General features: G+C 37.1%; 1 protein-coding gene across 4 annotated transcripts in view; it reads left to right on the forward strand.

Moving 5' to 3' along the window:
- The first annotated feature begins 306 nt into the window (after nt 1-306).
- The window catches only part of LOC137256564 (ATP-dependent translocase ABCB1-like), a 57,240-nt gene continuing 32,513 nt past the window's right edge, over nt 307-25,033 (forward strand). The window contains exons 1-3 of one of the 4 annotated variants that reach the window (XM_067794425.1): nt 307-594; nt 8,088-8,184; nt 12,911-12,961. In XM_067794425.1, the coding sequence (XP_067650526.1) occupies nt 8,121-8,184; nt 12,911-12,961 (115 nt within the window). In that variant the 5' untranslated portion in view covers nt 307-594; nt 8,088-8,120. Of the gene's footprint in view, nt 595-3,141; nt 3,260-8,087; nt 8,185-12,910; nt 12,962-22,131; nt 22,319-25,033 lie in introns of those variants that run through there. The other 3 variants (XM_067794423.1, XM_067794424.1, XM_067794426.1) reach the window with 3 other exon arrangements.

Here is a 25,033-nt window from a genome sequence, read left to right on the forward strand (position 1 = left end):
TTCTTACCGTCCGGATAACCGGGGTTCAATCCTATTATATCATATTCAGCATTAGAACATATGGTCAGTTCAAAAATCTAAACATAGTAAACAAATTACGTACACTTGTTCCTTACACGGTTAACTATTTGCACGATCATAAGTTTGCAGGATTGCTTTGGAAGGAAAATAATGTATGTGTAAGATATCGTACACCGGTTTCTGCCATGGTCAAAACTGGTCGTTTGTGTCTTTTACGTAAAGCGGGTATGCTTGTGAAACAGGCTATAGTCTATTCAAAACAAGTGAAGGTTGAAGAGATAAATCGTTAGCCTATTTAGCAGCGATTGCTGGCAAAACACCACGAGCCGGTTAACCTACGTTGGAGTACGTACTGACCCGCTCTGATTAATATACCAAATATTTCTCACGACTCGGAAAGAAAACCTCAGATTTGTCTGCTACAGGAGTTTTAGAAGGACTTACAGAGTGTTGAAAACTTCTTATGTGTGGAGTTCGTACTGGGATCCGTGCATGGAGTTTTTTTTCATACCTGTGCACGAACAACTCATGATCGTCTCAGACAGCGAGTAAGCCAAAGGGGCAGCGAATAAGGTGACGATCAGTTAAAGTTTGGATATAATATGCCAAGGTATTCTCTGTGTCCTTACTGACACAAACGTTAAAATAGTTCATACAGTAAAATACCCATTATTAATGAATGCCCTTACAGAATCTGAAAACCCGTGATGACCCGAGGTAGAATGGGTCTTCAGCAACCCATGCTTGCTGTGAAAGGCTACTCAGAGGGATCGGGTGGTCGGGATTGCTGACTTGGTTGACTCGTGTCATCGGGTGCCAATATGTGCAGATAGATGCTCATGCTGTTGATGACAGGAATGTCTGGTCCAGACCCGCCTGTTCACAGACCGTCGCCATATAGCTTGAATAGTGCTGAGTGCGGCGTAAAACTACACTCACTCACAGCGACACGATTTTCTCCTTTTCGGTATTTTTATGATAATTATTTTGGAACCGTTTTTTTTTGTAAACTATGTTTTATTTCAGACAGTAGATGTTAGTCTAACACAGTAGTTACATTTGACAATCCAAACAAAAACATGAAAATCTTTGGAAAGTGATATCTGAAGCCATATTCGGTCTCAAACAGCCAACCTCGTTTATAATTTACAGTTACATCTTCAAGATGCATGGCGTATTTCCACCTTGGAGTACTGTCGCCCTGTAACCTTCAGTTTGATCAACAAATACATCTGTAAGCAAGGCTGCTTGCTAAACTAACGCTCAGTCTCTGAATAGATATAATTTTGATTGTAACAAATATACTCATTTAAAGTGAAAAGGAACCCTATCCGCTTTAGCATTGCAGGAACAGGGACTGTGGTTTAGGGACTGTGATACAGCCTAGGTAACTTGCAAAAGACAAATAATAATAATAATCACGTGTTCAAATACCTTTTCCAACAACTTTTATACATGTATTTTTAAGTGTAGTAATCGATCAATAATTCACTCGTAGGATCATCGTACATTCATTTCAGTGACGTTTCACACGTTTAAGCACGTGCACTCAGAAGCTGTCATATAATTCGCATTCCACCCGATAAATATATTCACGGAAGCGGAACGTGACCTGTTTACAGCGTCCAATTTAAGTTCTTTAGTACTGATAAAGAATCTATGATACTGCATGCCTTGAGCGGTATATATCGGGTTGCCCTGTCCGACACACTGTGGCTTTATCCCACCGAAATCAATACCGGTTCGCTTGAGCGCGTCAGGGTAGAATTTAGGCATTTGCGACCAGCCTTCTTCTCTCTCGTGTTGTCTCTCAGGTTTGAGAGTGCGGCTTTTATCTCAGCAGCAGCTTCAGTTAATTCTTGAATTGTTTTGAAATCGTGATAAATAAAACACTTTTAAAAGGGTTTGCCGAAATTCCACTAACACGATTCCAGACTTTTAAATACTTGTGAGAGAGTTTGGCATAATTACTCCCCCTTTAACAATATTCCAGCAATATCAGGGCGGGGACACCAGAAATGAGCTTAACACATTGTACTCATGTGGGGAATCGAACCCGGACGAGCCAACGCTTTAATCACTAGGCTATCCCACCGCTCCTTTAAGTCTTGTGTGTACATGAAAGCATAACCTTGCTTGTTGTATACACATAATATATAACGAACTAAATGGTCGGTTGATTTTATTTCAATGTACGCATTTCGATTAAAATATGAAACAAGTGAAAGGGACAATAAAACCAAAACCATTCTATACATCCGAGTATTCGAGTTCACTCTGAGAATGTTCATAACAAACGGAGTTTACTGCATAGTACAGAATGCGGCATTAAACAACAAACAAACAAAAATATAACACACAGCAGAAACACCTTTGGGGATATCCGTAGTGGTACTAAAAGCAAACAGACAGTTTTATGTAAGAATCTGAACGGGAAGAAGTCGCATGTGCCATTCGTATCTTTATTGTCCGATAACGGGGACAATATGTTTTGCTTTGCACCATGTACAATATAGTGATGGCGACGTGTCATGTTAGACCAGGCAATAAGAGAAGAATAAATCATTTCAAAGCACCAAAATTTTGTACGTTTGTTTGTCATTAAGACACTGAAATCGATATACCCAGCCCATTAACGTTTGTAGAACACTTTTCGTTTTGAAGTTTGGAATCTGAAAATGAAGAGGGTATCTCGACTCATGTTTATACGAATTTTTATCACATTAACAATGAACAAATTTTGTTTTTTCAGAGTGTAAAAAATCTTTTCATTTCCTGCATTTATATTCTCTTTGGCATATACACTGATTTTTAAAAAGTTATATACGTGTCATTCAGAAACTAGGCTGGGGCGCACCCGTTTGAACTCTTGAATTAGTCACATATATGTCGTTCAGGTTGAAATTTCTTCATGGTTAAACGCAAACTGAAAAATCCAGAAATTCTTTGTGATGTACAGTCATGTGCCCATTAGAAATGGTTAACATTTTTTGTACATAACTAGGCAACACAGCTACAACACAGCGGCTCAACCAAATCCGATTGGTCACGTGTGTTGACAAATACAGTCGGGAGGTATTTCACTATTTCGAAACAAACTATAAATCTAGTGCGCTCGAGATAGTGTGCTTGTGACGTCACAGATCTAAGTAATGGTGCAATGTTCTCTTTGAGATCTGGGATATACCCCATTGATAAATCGAGTTCATTCAACAGTTTCAGCTAGCACTGTGGTAAGGTAAGAAATAGACGAGTTCTACAACTTGAAATTGTTCCCGATTGACAATAACAATGCTTTGTTTCCTTCAAGAATTTCGCACCTACAATCTATTTAGCACTCTCATCATCTCATGCCGTGGCAGCTTACATCACGTCGTTGATCACTTGATCAGTTTCAGTCTGATATCTTTGCCGTTTGTCGTGTTTGCTGTGTGATGTATTAATGGCATTTATCTAACGAGCTGGAGCGACGTGTTTGTCGTGCTGTCGTGAATGTGTACACACAGTGAAGATGACCGGCAAGAAAATGGATACACTCATCGATGGGTTCGTTTCGCGCTTTACAGCAGAGCCAATGTGTCTGGAGATTAAGTATTTGAAGCACGTTAGTGTCCCGAAATTGTGGGACTTGCTTATGATTAACAAAGTCTGTGTGGAATAGTCGTAGGGTAAGATTGCACAAGACACCGTATCATATTTTTTGCAAATCATTTTTCCAGTCATGCCGTGCGGCCCAGCACAGCCAAAGGTACGCCACCCCGTCACAAATAAACAGTCCAAGTTTTTAGTTTGCGTTCTTGAAGTTGGTGAGGAAATAGAGAAAATTACAACTTTATGAATAACTTCACACTCAGGGAAGATTTATGCTTGTTATCCCTTTTTATCCTATGGCTACTAATGTAGGCCTGTGGGTTTAATAAGAAGCAAAACCTTAAAATTAACCCTAATCCCAATCCCGTCTAAAAAAATCCAAGTAAATATTATACATTTCATGTGGAGGTGATGGATAAAACTCTTGCCCATATTTATTCATTTGTGTCTCCATGTAAATTATATATTCAGAAATCTAATAGAAAACATTGTCTAAAAGTGATACCACTGACAGTGACAAAAAAGGCTGACATGAAATATGTTGATTTCTTTCTGACTTTTCTGGGCGGTGGGGTGGGAAAGTGTTTTATATATTCGCTCATCATGCTGAGAGACCGAGTTCAATTCCTCACATAGATACAGTGTGTGAAACCCATTTCTGGTGTACCCTGCTAAAAGCACCGTAAAACAAAACCCATTCCTTCAGTCTCCTCTTTATTGCTGTAAGCCACATCTGCCATATTTGTTAATAAGCAGTTGATATTTAGAGATGCAATGATTATTCTCTGTGACTAATGATAATAGCAAACTCTGGCTACTGCTCCTACCATCTCAGCAGACTAGTGACCCGTGAAAATCCAGGGTAGACTTCAGCAACCCATACTTGCCCCGACTATGCTTGTCATAAGAGGCGACAAATAGGATCAGGTGGTCCTATAATTGACACATGTCTCCAGTTCCCAGTTGTGCAGATTGATGCTCATGCTGTTGATCACTGGATTGTCTGGTCCAGACTCGATTATTTACAGGTTGCCGCTGTATGACTGGAATATTGCTGAGAGCAACATAAAACTAAACTCACTCAATCTAAGACTGGTCTCAATCTTTAGTGCCATCAGAAGTTACTGATATTATAAGCAGGGATTGGGATAGAGAACTTTGACAATGGGCTGTTTTCAGGATTATTAGCTATTTTCTGAATACAGAATGGGCCACTGTCCTTGTATCAGTAGTAAACTTAAAAAAATTAGTGGGCCATTTCTTATTCTGATGCGCAAAATGGCCCATGTTCACAACCTATTCATGCAATCAGTATCATGTTAAGCACAAATTCTGTTTCAAAGCACAACTGGGACCTTCAGTGTGCACTATAAACACATAATTGGTAGCTTCTTTTATTCCTTCAGTACAAGAGTACTTGAATCAACATAGATCTGCACTAAAACTGCATACAGCTCAAAGAGATCTATAATCAATATAGTACAATTGATCAATTATTGATAAAAAGCATAATTGACCAGAAGATCTGAAACAAATCATGACCTTTTACATCAGTTGTGAGTAGTGACTACTGATTATTGATACCATAAAGAACATCTTGAACAAACTTTAGGAATGGCCCATGAATAGAGTAATAACATTGTCTATTTTCTTCGTAAATGTATTGTATAGTCGTTACATCATAAGAGTTCATCTACAATATTAGCAGTTACACAATTTTCATATAGAAAATCATTATTCTAAGATGCTTCGGTGAAAGATCCAAGGTGCCGACAATACTGTATCAGATGATAATGTGCACTTTTTGCATTTCGTCACAATGTGTTGACGTCACTGCACCATTCCAGTCTGCCCCCATGTAATCGAACGTTTTTCAAAATGTAACCAATGTCACGATGGATGTCAGTTGCCATCGCCTCGTACAGCCTCCCACAGTAAACGGATTCGTCGCATCCCGTTTCTTGGTTTGCAGTTGCATCACACAGCTGGTGGAAACATTACATTTATGTTCTCCAAAGGATGAAATGTCTCATAGTTCGAAACAACATTTCACAGAGAGATGGTATGTTTGCAGTGTTTACATTCCCACAATGCAGTTGTGGAATGTCGCATGACTAGTTCAGCTGAATATACTGATCTAAACTTTCGTTGGTGGTAGAAATGAGACGGTCAAATTGCCTTGTATGGTTTAAGAGAATCACAGATGTATTTGAAATGATCTAATGATGTAGAGAAGATATTTAACCCGAAAATAAATCGTCACCAAATTGTTCTCCTTTTTTTCTCCAGTAACGTTTGTCTTAACGTAGGGGGCTGACACGTCAAAACAACAGCGTGTCAGTTAGTCTTGTGCAAGGACTCTTAAGTTAGGTCACAGACATCATTGTTTGTTTTCGGCCATAGATTAATCTAAATTAGGCTTAGAAATTATTAAATATGGCATCTTAGAAAAGAAATACTGTTCCTTCTACCACCATGTATAGTGTAATAAAGCACACTCGGATGGAAGTGCTTTAACGATATAATAGTTCAGGGTGAGAGTGTGCTTCATTACACTATACATCATGATGGTAGAATGAACTGTATTTCTTAAATAATGATTCCCTTCAATGATATTTCCATTTATCAATTAGGAGATAATCCTGCTAAATGTCATTTAGAACTGAACACATTAACTAGTATATGAGACGTGTGAAGGTCAGGGGGTAAAGTAGGCCTCCAGCAACCCATGCTTGCCATAAAAGGCGACAATGTTTGTGGTAAGAGGCGACTAATGGGAAAGGGTGGTCAGGCTTGTTGACTTAATTGACACATGTCATCGGTTCCCAGTCTGTCTGGTCCAGATTCCATTATTTACAGACCGCTGCCATATAGCTGGAATATTGCTGAGTACTGCATAATACTCAACTAAACTCACTCACTAAGCTAGTTTATGAAAACTTTTCAAAAATATGTTTTCATGTGAAGAACAATGTAACATTTGCCATTGTCATAACAAATTGACATATTCATGAAGGATACTTTACCATTCTGGGGGATCTTGATGACTTTATCTTCTTGTGTCATATTGGCCTTTGACCTTGGTCAGTGGCCTTTGTGAACTAGTAAAAATGACATTGATAAGTAACCATGAAGTTCAAGTATTTGAAACACTTTTCAAAACATGTTGTAACAAATTTGTAACAAGTTTTAGATACTGGATTCAGTTGAACTTGAATAGTGAATCTGTGTCATGAAGGGATACAGTTTGCATCACTGAAAATTCAATTGAATCATGACATCCCTAATAATCATTCACTAAGGGCTTGAATGAGTGCACAATAAAGTGAATATGATATGTTTAATGAAAATGTAATAGCAAACATGAATATATATTTCTGAATAATTTTTGATTAATGTGAAAAAGAGTAAACAGTGTTCGTAGTAGGTTTTGTATGAGTGTGTGCAGAAATAGAATTATTAACATGCTGTCCAAATCTTTTGGGCATGAAATTTTCATTAAAATCTGAATCATGTTAAAATGTATTGCAGTTTTCAGGTACTTTTTAAAATTAAGTAGATCAGAATCTATGCATTCAAAAACATGGACGCAAAATATTTTTGCGTGGTTTTAATTTTTTTGCCGTGATAAATGCAGGTTTCTGTGTTAACGTGAACACTGATAAAGTAACCAATTTGTCATATAATTAATTACTTTAGTCGAAACATATAAATTGTATTTTCTCTCAAGAAAAAGTAACAATTCTTTGTGATCAATGCCACTTACAGCCTAATGACTGAGGCACTGAAGGGACTGAATTGATGATGATGTATTTTACTGACATATGATGAATATCTTCATATACATGTCTAAATTTTAACCCGTCTATTAAGTAGGTGAATTTGAGAATCTGGCAGTCCGTGTTGAAAATAACCTGTCCTGGGAGATTGGGCAGGCAGGTATTGTGCGCACTGTTATTAACAGTCTCTTTAATACTGATTTTAAGGGATGATATGCAAGATTACCGGTAAAGGAAAATACAAATGTGGTGATTTGAAACAGTGTATATTAAATATCTATAAGGCCAGTTATGCTGGCCATCCATGATTGTTTCAACTGGTCCAGACCAGCTCGTTGCAAGTCATTATAGTTCAGACTTGCCTTTCTAGTTCCAAGTAAGTGTAAGGGTAGCCTAGTGGTTAAAGTGTTCGCTTGTCACATGGAAGGCCTTGGTTCGATTCCCCAAATGGGTATGTGTGAAGATTATTTCTGGTGTCCCCTGCTGTGATATTGCTGGAATATTGCAAAATGTGGGGTAAAACTTCAGTCACTCATCCCATGTAAAAATATTTCTGTTACAATAGGCATAAATATCCATTTGCATGAAAAGTGAATTGAATTCGTGAATTTGTATGGTTCGATTCACCAAATTAAGTGAGTGAATCATAACTGGACCAATAATCATGCCTAATAAGTTTGTGTGATTTTATTTCAGATATTTATGGTAACGTGAGACAACGAAAACAAAATGGCAGAACTGAAGTCCTACACACCAAAAGAAGTCAATGAAAATCAAAATGGAGTTGTATCAGGTAGGTTGTCTGAGTTATCTAATTCTCCATTGGTTTTGTTTTGTTTGATTGTTGTTTAATGCCGCACTCAGCAATATTCCAGCTATATGGTGGCAGTCTGTAAACAATCAAGTCTGGACCAGACAGTCCATTGATCAACAACACAAGCATCGATCGACACAGTTGTTATACGATGGCATATGTCAGCCAACTCACTGAGCTTGACCGTTCCATTCTCTTAAAGTAAGCATGGGTTATTGAAGATCAGTTCAAACCTGGATCTTCACGGTTTCATCCTCGAAAATCCAGGGGATATTGTGCGTTCTGTTGTGATATACAGGATTGTGACAAATGCACTGTGAGGTGACACCTGTGAAGCTCAGGGTTAGAACTGATCTTCAGCATGTTCAGAAACCCATGCTTGTTGTTGGAGTGGTTAGCTTTACTAGGTGGTCAGGCTTGCTGTCTTGTCTGACACGTTGTTGTATGCCAACTATGTTGATCCATGATCATGCAGTTGATCACTGGATTGTCTGGTCCAGACTTGGTTATTTACAAACTATCGTCACTTAGGTGGAATATTGCTGTGTGTAGCATGAAATAATAGGCCAACCAACCAATTTTCCTGTCAGGCTTCGACTTGTTCAGTAGTTATCACACTCTGATAAATAGCTGTGTCTATGAAAGTCTGTTTTTTTTAATAAATGGCATTTGTTTTTTATTAATTTTAAAGAAAAGATCGGAAAGAATGAAATTCGTGATGGAATTTGGATTCACTGAAACAGGAGTGGATCATAACAGCCCTAATATTTACACTGAATACATTCCCTAAGTTTGTTTTGGAATTTCTGGGGATTTGATTTTTTCTTTCTTTTTTTTCATTATTTTTTTATATTAAATTAAAATAAGTTTTATGGACACTAATGATCACAATGTTTTTTTTCTCACGAAAATATTTCACAAAACGAAGGGGATATTCCATTTTGCGAGCATACCACTAGCCAATGCCAAAGCATATGAGAAAAAGTAACATAGATCCATACAGATGAAACATTTCCAAAGGAATGGAATAAATTGTCGCATATTCCCTTCATTTCTGTTCAGTATCTGTTTCCTCCTTGGTTTCATCATTTGCATTTTATCAATCTTGTAAATCAAATATTCCCTACTTTTTTTAATGGTACCGGTATACTTTGTGTGGACAGCAAGTTCAGTTGAAGAGACCATAAGCGACTTGTATCCCTAACTTAAGGTTGTGATTTCTCCCTGCTTATAATCTTGAAGTTTATCAGTAGACCTTAGCTGAGATGTACATTCTAACAAGTATGTTTGTCGAATTTGTCATCCAAAATTGTTGTCTGCAGGAGATACCGTTTGGACTGTAGATTTTGTCCAATACCCTGACAATACTATGATGTCATAAAGTTGATGACATTGATTCGTTGCACTGCAAGTCTAATGTGAGTGAGTGAGTTTAGTTTTACGTCGCACTCAGCAATATTCCAGCTATATGGCAGCAGTCTGTAAATAATTGAGTCTGGACCAGACAATCCAGTGATCAACAACATGAGCATCCATCTGCGCAATAGGGAACCGATGACATGTGTCAACCAAGTCAGCGAGTCTGACCACCCGATCCCATTAGTCGCCTCTTACGACAAGCATAGTCGCCTTTTGTAGCAGGCATGGGTTGCTGCAGACCTATTCTACCCCGGGACCTTCACAGGTCGCAAGTCTAATGTCAGTACTGTGTTCAGAGATGTACATTTTTCTTTGAAGACTAATGAAGAAAGATTTTGGATGCTAAATAGATTCTCACCCACGTGTCTACTGATATTAATTATGTCAGCACTTGTTGGTAAAGGCAAAAAATCCTTGGTAAGCCTCGGATATATGTTACTTTATTAATTTGTGAGCATATGTTTCATATCAGTAGACACTTGGGTGAGATTCTCATTTATCTATCTGGTCCAGAGAGTGATTCAAAGTGCTAAAATGGTGCAGTTGTACTGTATTGTAGATTTGATAATTATGTTTATAAATTTTTACATTTGTGGGACGGTGGAGTGGCCAAGTGATTAGTATATTAGCTTGTCATGCGGAAGACCCGGGTTCGATTCCTTACATGGGTACAATGTGTTGGTGTCCCTTACTATGACATTTTCTGGAATATTGCTGAAAGTGCCATAAAACTACACCAACTCGCTCATTCATTCTTTACATTTCTTGTCAAAAATGTGGTATGCTGAATATTATTGTGCATTGTTTGGGATGAAAGCTTCATTTTTTTCTGTGTTCCCTGTGCCTGTATCTGCATACAGGAAGCACATCCTGCATGACTTAAAACCAAGTGTCTGATATCAGTATTTCGAAAACAAACTAGAATTACATGTTCTAATAGCAAAAAATTATTTGAATTATCATAGTCTGTTGTGCTCTTTGGAAAGTGAATTCTTCTCCACTGAAACTGGAGTGACATCAAGGATTATTTGTATGATAAAAGTGACCTGTTAGCATTTTTGTTTGTGCTTACAGAAATTTGAGGTGGTGAAATAATGAAGCTAGTCATTAAAGCAATGAAAGTAAACATATACTCAAGAGAGATGTCAGAGTTTATCAAGGACCAGCTCATCATTCATTTATATCGGGCTGTCAGATTTAGCTCTTTACGATCTTCGATCATGTCGATGGTGTCTGTAGATCTATTACAGTAAATGATCGAAATTCAGTGCCATTAATTGGGATGGTATTTGGTCTAAGAGGTTGGTAGCAATTCTGAATCCAGGAATATATGAGAAAACTAAGTCTCTCATAATAAAGTAAATTCTAGTTTCATTGACGTTAACTACATTCAATGAATTTGAACGTGTTGCGGAAATTTGAACAATCAGCATTGTCAATAAAGTGCATGTGTGTATTTACCCTGCTGTTGAGGTGTACCATCCTTGTCCTGGGTATCCATGTGCTTAACCAGAACAAACGCAAGTGCCAGTCTGGTTCCTAGGCAACCATCAGCCAATCAATATATCTGCTTTTATGCAGACCATATCACCACCCAGATACTGTCCCTGGGTCAGGAAGTACCTGGTATGAAGACCTGAGATGGTGATTCAGTAGGGTAGTGCCAAGATAAGTTTCTTGTTTCGTTGCGTGTAAAACTGCAAGGTAAGATTATAAGTTTCCCTAAGTGTCAAGGAACATTTTTACACATGTAAATATGTTATTAATTAATAGAATGATTAAAATGTTTATGGTTGTTTACATCATTAAAAGAGTGTGGTAATTAGAACTGTGACGATATTTCGTAGTTTCGATAATCGCAATATTTCACTGGACGATAAATATATCGATGTTTTCTTCATATCGTGATACGTATCATTGTCTTTAGAATTGTTAATTTTCATTAGAAATTGATGGTTGTCAAAATTTATGCTGTTACTTCATATGCAAATATGTGTTTTTAAAAGAAAATAACTGAGGATGGCATATCGTGATTTGCATTGAATCGTATCATACCGTTCCAAAATATCGCGATGCATATCGTATCGTGAATCGTCTGTATCATCACACCGCCAGTTGTAATCATCAGGGATGAGAGTTATGCAGTGTTCACAAATAGTATTGGACATGCAGACAAATCCGGCAGATTTGCTGATGGTCCAAGGGAACCCTACAACCCACAATCCTCAGTGCCTGACTGTAAATTTCACAATGGCTTTGACATGAGAAATTTCTTAGCTGTTTTTAATTGTAAGTTTGTTAATTTCAGTGCCAATTGTTAGAAATGTGACATGAGAAATTTCTTTGCTGTTTTTAATTGTAAGTTTGTTAATTTCAGTGCCAATTGTAAGAAAGGTCAAATCTGAAATGTGCATTTTATTTTTTATTCTCTGGGTGAATTTTCAGTGAGTCACAGAGACTCCGCACATTACAGAACCCAATGTCCTGTTACTCTGAAACACCATTCCTGAACACTGGTTCTGTGTGGGTACAAGGAATTTTGTGGTATTCATTATGGGATCGTCACGCTGAAATATATACCATTAGGAAGTCTGTGGACTTGTTATGGCATGTATCACACATTGACACTCGGCATGAATAAATCTGTAGAATTCTGTATCTCTGACATTTACAATGTTTCTCGCATTTACAACCAGTGCTTGAGAGATTTACAATGTTCATGTTTACAACCAGTGCTTGAGAGATTTACAATGTTCATGTTTACAACCAGTGCTTGAGAGATTTACAATGTTCAGGTTTACAACCAATGCTTGTGACATTTACAGTGTTGTTCAGCAGTGCTTGTGACATTTACAGTGTTTCTCACATTAATAATCAGTGCTTGTGACATTTCCAATCGTTCTCATATTTACAACCAATGCTATTGACATTTACAGTGTTTCTCACATTAACAATCAGTGCTTGTGACATTTCCAATCGTTCTCAGATTTACAACCAGTGCTTGTGACATTTACAGTGTTGTTCAGCAGTGCGTATGACATTTACAGTGTTTCTCACATTAACAATCAGTGCTTGTGACATTTCCAATCGTTCTGTTATTTACAACCAATGCTGGTAACAAATACAGTGTCTCTTACATTTACAATCACAGCCTGTGTGTTTACAGCCAGTGATGGTGACATTAACAGTGATTGTGGCATTTCCACTATTTCTCACTTTTACAACCCATGCTTTAACAGGTACAAACAGTTACTGTGATAGTTACACGTATGTTCCTTGTTCACAGGTAAAACGACTCCAACAAATATCAGCGAGGTGGATGTTGATGAGAAGACAGGTGAGATTGGCTTAACTCCTGTCGAAAAAATAACCAACTCGTATACCCTTCCAGGTAATAGCTGGCTTATGCTTCAGTAATGGTGATGGAGTTGCAATTACACGCTGATGCACCAGTTGCTTTAGTTACTTCTTGGGGTCATGCATGTTGCATTGAATCTTAGAACCAGCTTTATTTTATGAAACCTGTTGAAAAACTGGGATTATCTGAATCCCACCAGAAGATGTCATTCTGCCCAAGCCTCCAGATAGTGACAGTACATATACCCGAACTGGCATTAAGAATGCCTTAATGCATGTCAGGACTCACTCTAAGCCTATAGGACAGGCATTTGTGCAACCTGAAAGTGCAGAATGCAACCTCATATTTATACCAACTCGCACCAAATGCTCACTCCCTCACTCACTCACTCATGTCATCAAAGTTTCACAAGCAAGATGAGACGATCTTGTCAGACTCAGAATAATATTGTTACAATGATGTTCTTAAATACCAAACAGAAGTTGTGTTATAAAGTTATAACTTTAGCGATCCTGACCACCAGTCCCGTTAGTCAACTATTACTGAAGATCAATTTTAACCTGGCTCTCCATGGGTGGTTCTCTGCAAGGAAATTCTGATAACAGGGTTAATCAGACAGATAGCGATATTGATCAGACTGTGCAAGATTTACTGCTGACAGACTTCTACTTGAGTCTGACTAATTCACTGAAATAAAGGCTACAGGTGTGATGCCTGGTAAAATTCTGTATGTGCAGGTAGTGGGTACCGGTAAGTTATAACATCTGATAGAAATTCGCAGTGATTGCAAGTTTCCACTTATCCACGGATTTCTGCTGATTTTATTTCAAACATATCAATTTTGTGAATTGTCTAAATCTGTTGTGAAGACCTGACTTATTAATACCAGTCTTATGTATGTGAGTGTTTAGTTTTACGTTTAATATTATGAGTCTTCCTGCAATATCACAGCAGAAATGGTCTTCACACGTTGTACCCTTTAGGGGCATCAAACCCACATGTTCGATGGGATGAATGAAAGTTCAAACCACTTCCCCACTGCACCAGTCTTTAAAAACATATATTTTGAAAGTGATCAAGGTAACACTACATATGTAATTACCTTTACAGAATAAAGGTATTTTGCTTGTCACACTAACGAGTACTTTGCCAGTTTCACTTTGTTAGGCATTATTGCATGTGTAAATTTTAAGGTGACAAATAAAATGTACGATATTACATTCTTATGTAATATTCCTATGTAATATATATAATTGATCATGCTGGACATAGTAACATATGTCATATTTGGGATTTCACTTTCTTAGTACTGGACATAGTAGTAGGGCAGTTGAGGCCAGGATTTTGTCAAAATTTTGCACTTTGTGTTAAAAGCACCAAACTTGACACACTTACATGTTGAACCATTCTGAACATATCTGGATATGGATCCACCTCAGCAGCGCCCCCTGGTGGCAGAAAATCAAAGATGGCCACCAATTTGACTGAAATCTCCAATGATGTCAGTCTATGCTCAATAGTTCATACATTATCTTGTCATAATCACTTTTTCTTTCAGGATTATACTTAGCAGGGCTCTATATATTCCTAAGCTAATATGCAGTGCCACCTGGTGGTAATAAAATCCAAGATGGTTGCTAAAATAGTTGAATTTTCAGAATTTGCCTTGTCAGTGTTCATGAATATTGTCTTACCCTCTGACAAATCTGGCAGATTTGCCAGCGGTCAGACCAGACCAAAGTCCCCAACCTGCTGGCCCCAGTGTCTGACTGAATATAGCACAATAACTTTGTCTAAAGTTGTTATTTCTGGCATGTGACACTTGTTCACTGTTTATGAAATTATGTTTATAATGTTTGTCATTATATAATGTGAATAATTTCAATGCCAGTTATGAGAAATGTTTATCTGAAATGTCTGTTTAACTTTATTCTGTGGGTCCTGTGAATTTTCAGTGGGTCAGACAGACATCTGAAACTTACAGGACCCAATGTCCTGTTACTTTGAAACTCCATTCGTGAACACTGATATGTTGATATCAATTTGTAAGTTATTAACTTTTGGCTTTAGATAGTTAACCTAAATTGTACAATTTTACCTTAACTGCCCCACTATAGTGACATGCCAGTTTTAGTTACAAATAACTATTGTTTCTATGAGACCAAGGAAATAGGTCATTGCAATGACATCACTCTTTTACCAGATGTTACATATTTCCTTTAAAAAGAATGTAAGTGTGGTTTGTTTGTTATTTTTCATATGAAATTGTCAATTTGAGACAGTTATTCTAAGTTCTAAATCCGCGATTTTCAAATGGATAATGGATATCTTTTCTCTGAAAGAAGCAAAGGGTGTTGATCAAAGATTGTAGTTGTTTATATGCCTACATCTTTGGTACAGTAGTCATACTCAGACACAAATTTCAGTGCATGAGGATCAGAAATTTATTGCTATTATTTCTCAAAGCCTTGAATTAGGAAGCCATTAATTCACCAAAATCCCTATTTTAAGGGGAAGTTACATATTTTCCATTTTTTTCTACAATAAGCACATCATTATAATCCTGAAATTTTAAAACTTACCTTATCTCATGTTACACACCTAGCTCTTCTTCCAGGACCATGTGTGAAAACATGCTGTAGGCTATGTTTAATCAAACTTTTGGCATGTACATCCCCTGACCTCTGCCCCCATTCTGATCGAAGGACCCATCAATTACCGCAATAAGCATGCAGATGGCTCAGTTGATCACATGACATCTCATAACTGTCAGATTCATTCTCTTTATTGTTGTGACACCGTGTGGACATGTGCTGTTCTCGCAGGTAGACACAGAACTTGATTGTTCATCATGGGTAAATCAAATCATAATTTATTGAGAAAACGAAACAACGTGACAAATGCAAGAGCAATTTTTCAGCTGCGGATCTACATGTTTTGTGTATGGATTGCGTAATCTTGTGTGATTGGTCACAGCATTGTTCTGATTGTGCAGGTTGGATTGACAGGTTGGATCAAGAATGTCAGATAGAGATTGTCATGCTGAAGACACGGGTTCAATTCCCAACATTTGTGCAATGTGTGAAGCCTATTTCGGGTGTCCTCCGCAGAGATATTGCTGGAAATCGGCTAAATATGACATCTTACCCAATGAGGGTTTTACATAAAGATTTAAGATCAAATATGACATCTGTGCCCATGAGCTTTACATTATAGTAATGATTAAATGTAACACCGTTTCCCATGACTGTAGTCCTATTTCCCATTGCCATGACATGCGGACTGACGACCAAATATAAATTCAGGGTATGATGTAATAGATGTTAACCTACTTAGACAAGGTGCAACCTGGGATAAGAACCTAGTTGCACCCAACAATTTCCATTTGCACTGATGTTATTGCAATGTGTAATGAAAGAAATATGCTTTTGAATTATTTAGATGTTCTGTTCAGACGTTTATCCACTAAAAAATGACATGCACCTTGGTGCAGGTTAGAGTAGTAACTAGGCTGCATATTGTAATACTGAGTTGCACCAGTGGAAGCAACAAAGCACTAAATCGACCCTGAAATTGTACCCATGAACTCTACATTCAGAATTTCTATCACTTGTTTCAACCTACCCACAATCTGTACATACAGAATTTCTGTCAGGTTAATCACACCCATTTCCTTAATTTTGCTGAATTAGTCAAACTATGAATAGCTGTAAAACTTTAAATCTGTCAAGCAGTAAATCTTGCAAACCTGATCAATATTGTTATCAGTCTGATCAATAATGCTTTCTCGATTTCTTCTTGGAGAACACCCTTTTTTCTGTTGTGTTCAGTGAATGCACAGGTTGAAGAAGGTCAGTCATGTACCAGTATGACATTTGTATTCTTCATCAAAATGTTATGCCTCAGTATCATCAGGATAGGTTCACCTTCTTTTCAAAAACACCATTTTACATATTTACCTATTTGTTTCCTGGTATTGAAAGATACCTGAAACTGGGATGTTCTCAGTTTTTGTTTTGAGCGTTTATTGTACCACCTCTTTGTGACACTGATTGCCGGGTTTGTGTTGACTGGAACAGTGAGAGTCCTCAATCAGTAAGATTTACGAGTCCTTGTTGGTAATATGACGGTACTGTTAAGCAATGAAATTGTGTAGTGTATGTTCTCATACTTACCTTGGAGAGTGGAATGAATTGTTGATTGTATGGACAGAGAAATAGCAGAAATAACTACTCTTAATACACTGTAGGTACACTCTCAGGGTTTTCTGCGTCCTTTCTGTAAATTTGTGCATTTGTGAATGGATTAAAAACTATGCAAATGATGGATGGGATTTTCGAGCTTGAAACAAAACCCTGTGACTGCATGACAAAATCGAAACATGGACAGCTGACATATATGACTATGTTAATTTAAACATGATTGTGAAGTAGACTTATTTTTATGCAGTTCGTGGAAATCATACTGCAGGCAGATTGCATCTCATTTCCTTTGCCAAAGTAGGGTTAGAAGGACCTTGTATGGGACTTCATGTCGGAAGTTGATGCAAAAATTTAAATTAAGTTAGACATTATGAACATATCAGAGGATGTTTTGTGACATCAGTGTGAGGGGGTCAACTTACAAATAATGAGTGACAAAACAGTGCATCAGTGTGTGATTGTTACTCAGCGTGTTATAATGCTTTTTATCTTACTTTCATGTAAATTACTTTGATTTCATTGGTCAGTGATGTTGTAATAAGTTTCAGTGTCATGAGTCTGAAAAACTTATTACCTGCTGCCATGATAACCACCAAACTCTGTGGTGAGAAGTTGTATTGCAAACAACTGTTTTACATCATAACATGACACATGCAGTGCATGGAGTTCGAAAACCGTTCAGTTATCAGTTGTTTAGTTCACTGTGTACACATTTATATAGCATATATTTTATATGTTTCACTACCTTATTTAAACTGTTTCGTACATTGTGTTGTTTGCATACTCTACTCAAACATAATGAATCATTTTATGAGCTTGTCAGAATATGTTTCACAGATAAAAAAATCAGTCCAGAGATTAGACGCCATTTTGTTTACATTTCCTACAGGCAGTAGCAAGCTTATCGATCTTCAAAATAATAAAAGTGATATTGTATACATTTACCGTGGCGGTAAGATACCTCAGGTAATGTGGTCTGATGTATTCCTGTGTGTAGCAGTGTCATCCTTTGCATATCGCTCGGGTAGCTCTAATTGAAAGTGGTGTACATCAGGACATATTACCCAGGAGGGAAGCAAACAACTTATAACGTTTCCAGGCAACAGACGCATTAGGAAAAGTGATTCATAGTATCAGTGATGAAGATTACCCAGTGTTCACGAATAGCATGACAGATTTGCTGATGGTCTGATGGAAGTCTACAGCTCGACGGACCCAGTGTCTGACTGTGTATTTCTCAAAGACTTTGACTGAGGTTGTTGTATGTGACATGTCACCCTTGTCTTACATTCTCTTCCCACAGAGGTTTCTTGTCATATCTACCTACAAAGCTGTGTTTTAATACGTTCAGGATTTGTGATTGGATGCAATCAGAATTAGTTGTTCAATCAGCGAGGCTGTTTAAAAAATGATCATTCTTAAGGCGTTGGTAATTTCTGTAATTTCCAAAACTAGAACGCAGTCTGCAAATGTTTCTTCTAGACAGAACTCTGTCATGTAAAGGCAGATCAATGGCATCTCCATCACCCTCTCACAAGTTTTGTCTTGTGTGTCACATCTGCACAAGTCCCCAGCAGAGGAGGGATATTTGTGGCCCAACATTTGCTTGTATCTGTCAGCTTGGATACAAGTCGATGTAGAATGTTTCTTGATTGGATGCAAAAAAGGGAAATAGTTTGAGTTGTGAGCTTTTTCTTTTTTTTTTCTTTTTTTGAAGAGCCAAGATATATGGTCGTATGAGAGATCCATAGGAAGGTATGACAGGTAACCTCTGTGGGAGGAGAATGACTTGTTTGGTGTTTATAATTTCACGTTTGTCAATATATAAGATATGTTTAATGTGAAATATGTGGTTAATTTATATTCTATGGGTCAAACAGACATCTGAAACTCACAAAACTTTGAAAAACAATTCGTGAACACTGATTTCTGATACAAGAATCTGTATCCAAACATCACAATAATGAAATATAGAAGTTGTTGTCCATAAATTATAATACATATTTTATTTAAAGCAGAACATTATCTACTGTGTGTTTAAGTACAATAAGTATATATGAATTGTAAGAGGCGACTAACATTATCAGGTGGTCAGGCTTGCTGACTTGGTTGACAAATGTCTTCCGTTCCCAGTTGTGTAAAGCGATGCTCATGCTGTTGATCACTGGATTGTCAAGACCAGACATGATGATTTAGTGATTGCCACCATATAGCTGGTATATATGGCAGAGTGTGGAGTTTAACAACCAACCAACATTTGTATTGATTAAATATGGAGGTAGTGATGTTTGACATGTCTGTTTATAAGAACTTTAGCCTTTGTGAAATTATAACCATAAACACCAGTTGACATACTGACTTCCATGTCTTATCCACTTCATGGTTCATTTCACTTATTTTGTCACCAAGTCGATAACTGTAGTCATTTCAGAATTAGAGCTCTTTCATGCTGGATCTTTATCTTGATTACTTGAATTGACTGATAAGTGATTACAGGACCAATAGCACAAAATGAGTTAATAGTTTTACATTTTCTTCCTTGATTGAAATTATAGCAAATAACCTTGAATCTGCTGCTTGGCTTATCTTTCCTGCCTTTAAGGAAATATGAACATACCCCTGAGAGTACAGTCCGTTTCAGTCAAAATCTCCCCAATGAATTGCATTCTAACTCAAAAACAAATAATCATAAATGACTTGCTTACCTGGCTGTTACCTGACCTGTTCACCCATGTCACAGATCTTGCAGTATCCAATGAAAATAATGATGGTGTGTCAAACAACTTTTATATTTTGTTGACAAAGTCCTGCAGAGTTGGTGTGTTTTTCCTATTTACTTGGTGTTAGTTTGAGTCATTTTGAGTCATGTTTCTGCCTTAATTTTCTACAAAACAGAGTCATGAACAAAACTTAAAAGCAGTCCATAAACATAGGACTGCAGGGCATTACCGGTATACCAGTATACCGCTTTTCAAGATATGTGCTGCAGTATTTTTATGAGAACTGGTATATTGGATGAAGTTTCTGCGGTTATCTTTATGGTTTTGATCCAAATCTTTCATTCACAGCAAGTGTTATTACTTTATTACTATGAATTGCGTAACAAAGAAAGTAGAAACCCTGACTGTGCAACATAATTTTGAGGTTGCTGTTATGTTATGATAACACATTGTTTAAGGACTTAATGTGTGAAAAGTAGAATAGACATGCACAATTAATGTCTCATACCGGCAAACACGTAAGTTCACAATATATCACAATATGTGTACTTGAATCATAGTATGTTGCAATTCAACACATTTGCTAATACACAGCCCTTATAAATATAGACATAGCTTTGTGTTTTACTGGGGTGGGAGGAGGTAAGCTAACTAGTTGATATAAGATATTATCAGTTGCTCTATCCCCACAGCTGTAATCATTATAATTGTTCCCATTGATGAGGATTCCAATTATTAGGCTTTTCAGACAAACCCTATTTTGAGGAAAATTACACCTTTGAGAAGTATTCTTCTTCGAATTTGTCTGCCAAGATGGTTTAGTTTAGAATCTGTGACATGGAATGGGCTATGTTTCAGATACATTCTAAAATACATGTGAAATTGCTTTTGGCTCTTTAAAAAGTTCAATAAAATCCCAATAGCGTATGAATAGCTTAACTAAATTGTATATATTATCTATTTCTACAAACTAAATATGGTATAATGAGACCACGCAGGACAACATGTAAGAAGATTTGCTCATTTTTTTATCATGTTTATTTTAAGATAAAATTAATGGCATCTTTGAGAACTTTAAAAAAAATTAGGCCCCTGCAGGTTGGTTTTACAGTTTTAGGGTGACATGGGCCAGTGAAAGGCCCCAGCACTTCAAGATTAGAGTTACCTCCCCTCCTATGGAAAATAAAAATAGGAGAAAATTGAGATTTGGGATATTTCCTTAACTTATTTGTACAGTATGATGACAGACACTTCAGTTTTGTGTCAGTGTCGAAACCCCGAAGTAACAATGGTAACTTGAAGTGGAAACAAGACTGCAGCCTTTTCATGTTAACCAGGCTACAACTGCAGCCTAGCACCAGCAACGGAGCCTTGTGAATGAGGATATATTTCAATAAATTGCATGTGATGATTTCATAATATTTCATGGAAAGTGTAGAGATCTCATCAATTCGGAGAATTTTTAGGCAAGTAATTCATGGAAAATTTAATTTTGTTTGTCTCTATTGAAAAGATAAATTAAAGTTTTAGCATGATAAAAACTTTGCAGAGGTATGTGGTGTTTGTATATGAAAATCTTTAATTGAGTTTATCTTTTTTTTGAGAATTTATGTTCAGACTGGAAAAAGAAACATTTTGTGAAAGTGTCACAAAGCTTTTGTATGACCAAAAGTTTCGTATGAAATTTTGGTTATATTCATGATTGTAGAAATTTAAAAAGATTTAACAAACAAGTCTGGTTTAACTTTGTAGACGTTTTATCTCAATATGAACATGAGACAATACATAATATATTGATGTAATAGGTGGGAATGAAAAATTTAAGCTCCAAATCTATCACATCAATTAGTCTTGCACTTTCTTTTGTTTAACTACAATACAGATATTACATGTTGTAATAATCAACATAAAGCCAATTGTTCAGTGTATGATCAATGAAATCTTTATAAGTTAAATATACTGCAGGAATCAATCAATAGTTTTGCTCATGGCATTCGTGACAAGCTCACCAATCAATAATCTCGTTAACCCTAAGTAACTGATGTACTTTTCTTCCCATGAGGTCAGGCTTTGTCATACCTGTGCTCGCAAAGTGATGACATCATCACTTTCTGTGTAGGTGAAATGCATTTGCCAGATGTCAAAAGCTTGTCAATTACTTGCCTGACCATGTGTCATAGCAACAGGATGTGTTATTCCATGGTGATTCTAATGCAGTGATATTGTCACATGTCATCTGGGTGCATATGCCCCGATGTTTGTGTTACAAGTGGATAGTTAAATAGCTGTTTTACCACTGGGAAGGAACAGATTGCCTTGACATTAAAGGATTTGGTAGCATCTGTTATCAAGAGGAAATTAATATTAAACCAGTATCGCTATGGCGAGCAAGTCACAACATCGGCAATACTATGGTAAGTGGGACCACTTCCTCTGATTTCTAGTGGATGGAGAGGGATGGGGAAGTTGATTGGCATTGATGTTTTAAAACTACAGGGTTTTGAAATGGAAGTGTTAGTTTTCGTTGTCCCTTTAACTGTTTTACATTTCTGATATTTTCATCATTTACATGATACTAAGTAAAATGCAAGACAGTTCACAAGGAATAACCAGCCTACATATTTTCATGTACTCTATTGTCATTTGTTAGTGTATTTATTTATGCTTTCCTGTTTTTAGTTATGATTAAAAGGACCAAGTGTGGTCACTCTCACTGAAGGTCCGGGTTCACTACCCCACATGGGTACAATGTGTGAAGCCCATTGCTATTGTACACCACTGTGATATCGTTGAAATATTGCTAAAAGAGGGGTGAAACCAAACTCATTCCCTATTCTTGAATAATTTTCATTTCTGAATGTATTTTATGTTAAAATTGTTCATTCTCTGATCTAGAGTTATTGTCTTTGTTAAATAGAAGAAAACAAATAGTGAGTTTGAGTCACTTAGATGTAGAATTATGAACTATTCTGTTCTAATATTAAGTAAGTTTACATCAGTCTTAATGTACACACAGGGTTTACAACGGCAGTATGAGTGAATGAGTGAGTTTAGTTTTACGCCGCACTCAGCAGTATTCCAGCCATATGGCGGTGGTCTGTAAATAATCGAGTCTGGACCAGACAATCCAGTGATCAACAACGTGAGCATCGATCTGCGCAGTTGGGAACAGATGACATGTGTCAACCAAGTCAGCAAGCCTGACCACCCGTTAGTCGCCTCTTACGACAAGCACAGTCGCCTTTAATGGCAAGCATGGGTTGCTGAAGGCCTATTCTACCCCGGGACCTTCACGAGTTACAGCAGTATGAAGCAGAATGACTGTGCAAATAGTGCCAGGATAATATAGATGCAGCGACTGTAGAAAAAGATAATGGTGATATTCGATAAGCAGCCTTGGGTAAGATAATCAAGCTTCCAGCGTGGGCGTGGAATCAATAGTAAAAACTCATCTTTACATAACTGTTGTTTCCATAGATTATGAACCCTTATTTTTGAAAGCGACCAACTGTATCTGGTGGTCTGACTCAGTTACTGGCTTAACATGTGATCATATCCCGATTGCGTAGATCGATGCTCATTCTGTTGATCACAGATTTGTTTGTTCCAGACTCGATTATTTATAGACCGCTGTCATATAGCTGGTATATTGATGAGTGCAGCATAAAACTGAACTCACACTCACTCTAATGGCAGATAGCTGATGCAAGATTGGTATCACATTACATATTCACAAAGGAAGCTTCTGGAACTGGCTCTAATTCTCTGGGTCAGACAACACTGCAATATTGTGGAATGTGCCTAGAAATGTCCCTTCCAAACATGCCCCAGTCTAAATATAGTAACTGGTACCAGTATGCAAAATAGCCACTGGCCCATTGGCTTGTAGTTGGTAAAAATCCCTCTGGGCTAGGAAATCACGAGTCATTTGCCTGACTGGTTTGTGAATTTTCCTGTTTATCACTTTGACATGTCAAATCACTCTCTCTGACTCACCATATAATAATACACATTTAAATCATGTAAAATTATTTGTTAAAAATATAAACTGCGGTGTGTTTGTGTGGACAGTATTATTGATATGTAGAAGTATTCCATTGTTCGAAATTAATGCTTTGAGGTAGCAAAATTGCTATTGAAGATCTTGTTTTGCTACCTGAAATGAAAACACACTAGTAGAGTTGTGACGATACGCCCATGCCACGATACGATATGTATCACGATACTGGTAGTCCGATACATACGATGCGATACGTATCACGATATTTTGTCCTTGTGTACAGAAAAATAAAAGTCTTAGAAATAATGTGCTGTTATGTTATCATTTCAGGGAAGGTATTCTTCTCCCAAGAAAAATAAAACACGTCATCATGAAAGACATTTTATTAAAAATGTTTAGCATGTGTCAGTAAAGTAGTGTTTTCCCAAAAAAAGGAACAGCAGGGATCAAGATTGGCACAACTGGCTTTATTGCACTGAGATAACAAAATAAATTTGTGAAAATTATCTCAGTCGGAGCATGTCCATGGCAATATTTTCTACGAAAATCTAAATAGAAGGGGAGACGGTGTTTTCGTAGACTGCTAAGTATGAAAGTATCGTGTTGAATCGATACACAACAATGGTATCGATGTATCGTATCGTGCAGCTCTTGAATTGCGATAACTTGCGTATCGATTAATTGTCACAACTCTACACTGAGTAGCAGCAACTTGCTACGTGGTATTTTGTAGTGAAACCGCACATTCTTAAATCAGTTTCAAAGGATAGAACTGACTTGAGATGTAGACTGCGGACAGATTTGTTGAAAATCAAACTTGCAGACCCACAGTCACTTTTAGAGAATTGATCATATAAACCATAAGTGAACAGGTGGTGGGGGAGTGGAGAGAGGGTCAGGAAACCTAAGACAGCAATGGGTCTGCTGATACCAGGGATTTTGCTACCTATTTTACTTGCATAAAACTGGTCATGTGACAGTTATCTGATATTCTGTCATTATCCAGTGATCTGATTTTAGATTTGTGGAATTTGTCATGTTCAAGTTATTCTTGTTCAAATATTACTCGCAGATATATATTTCAAATGGATCAGAATTATGAACCAGAAGCATTCATTTGAAGTTATGT

The sequence above is a fragment of the Haliotis asinina genome, chromosome 11 (assembly GCF_037392515.1).
Source record: "Haliotis asinina isolate JCU_RB_2024 chromosome 11, JCU_Hal_asi_v2, whole genome shotgun sequence".
Classification (NCBI taxonomy): domain Eukaryota; kingdom Metazoa; phylum Mollusca; class Gastropoda; order Lepetellida; family Haliotidae; genus Haliotis; species Haliotis asinina.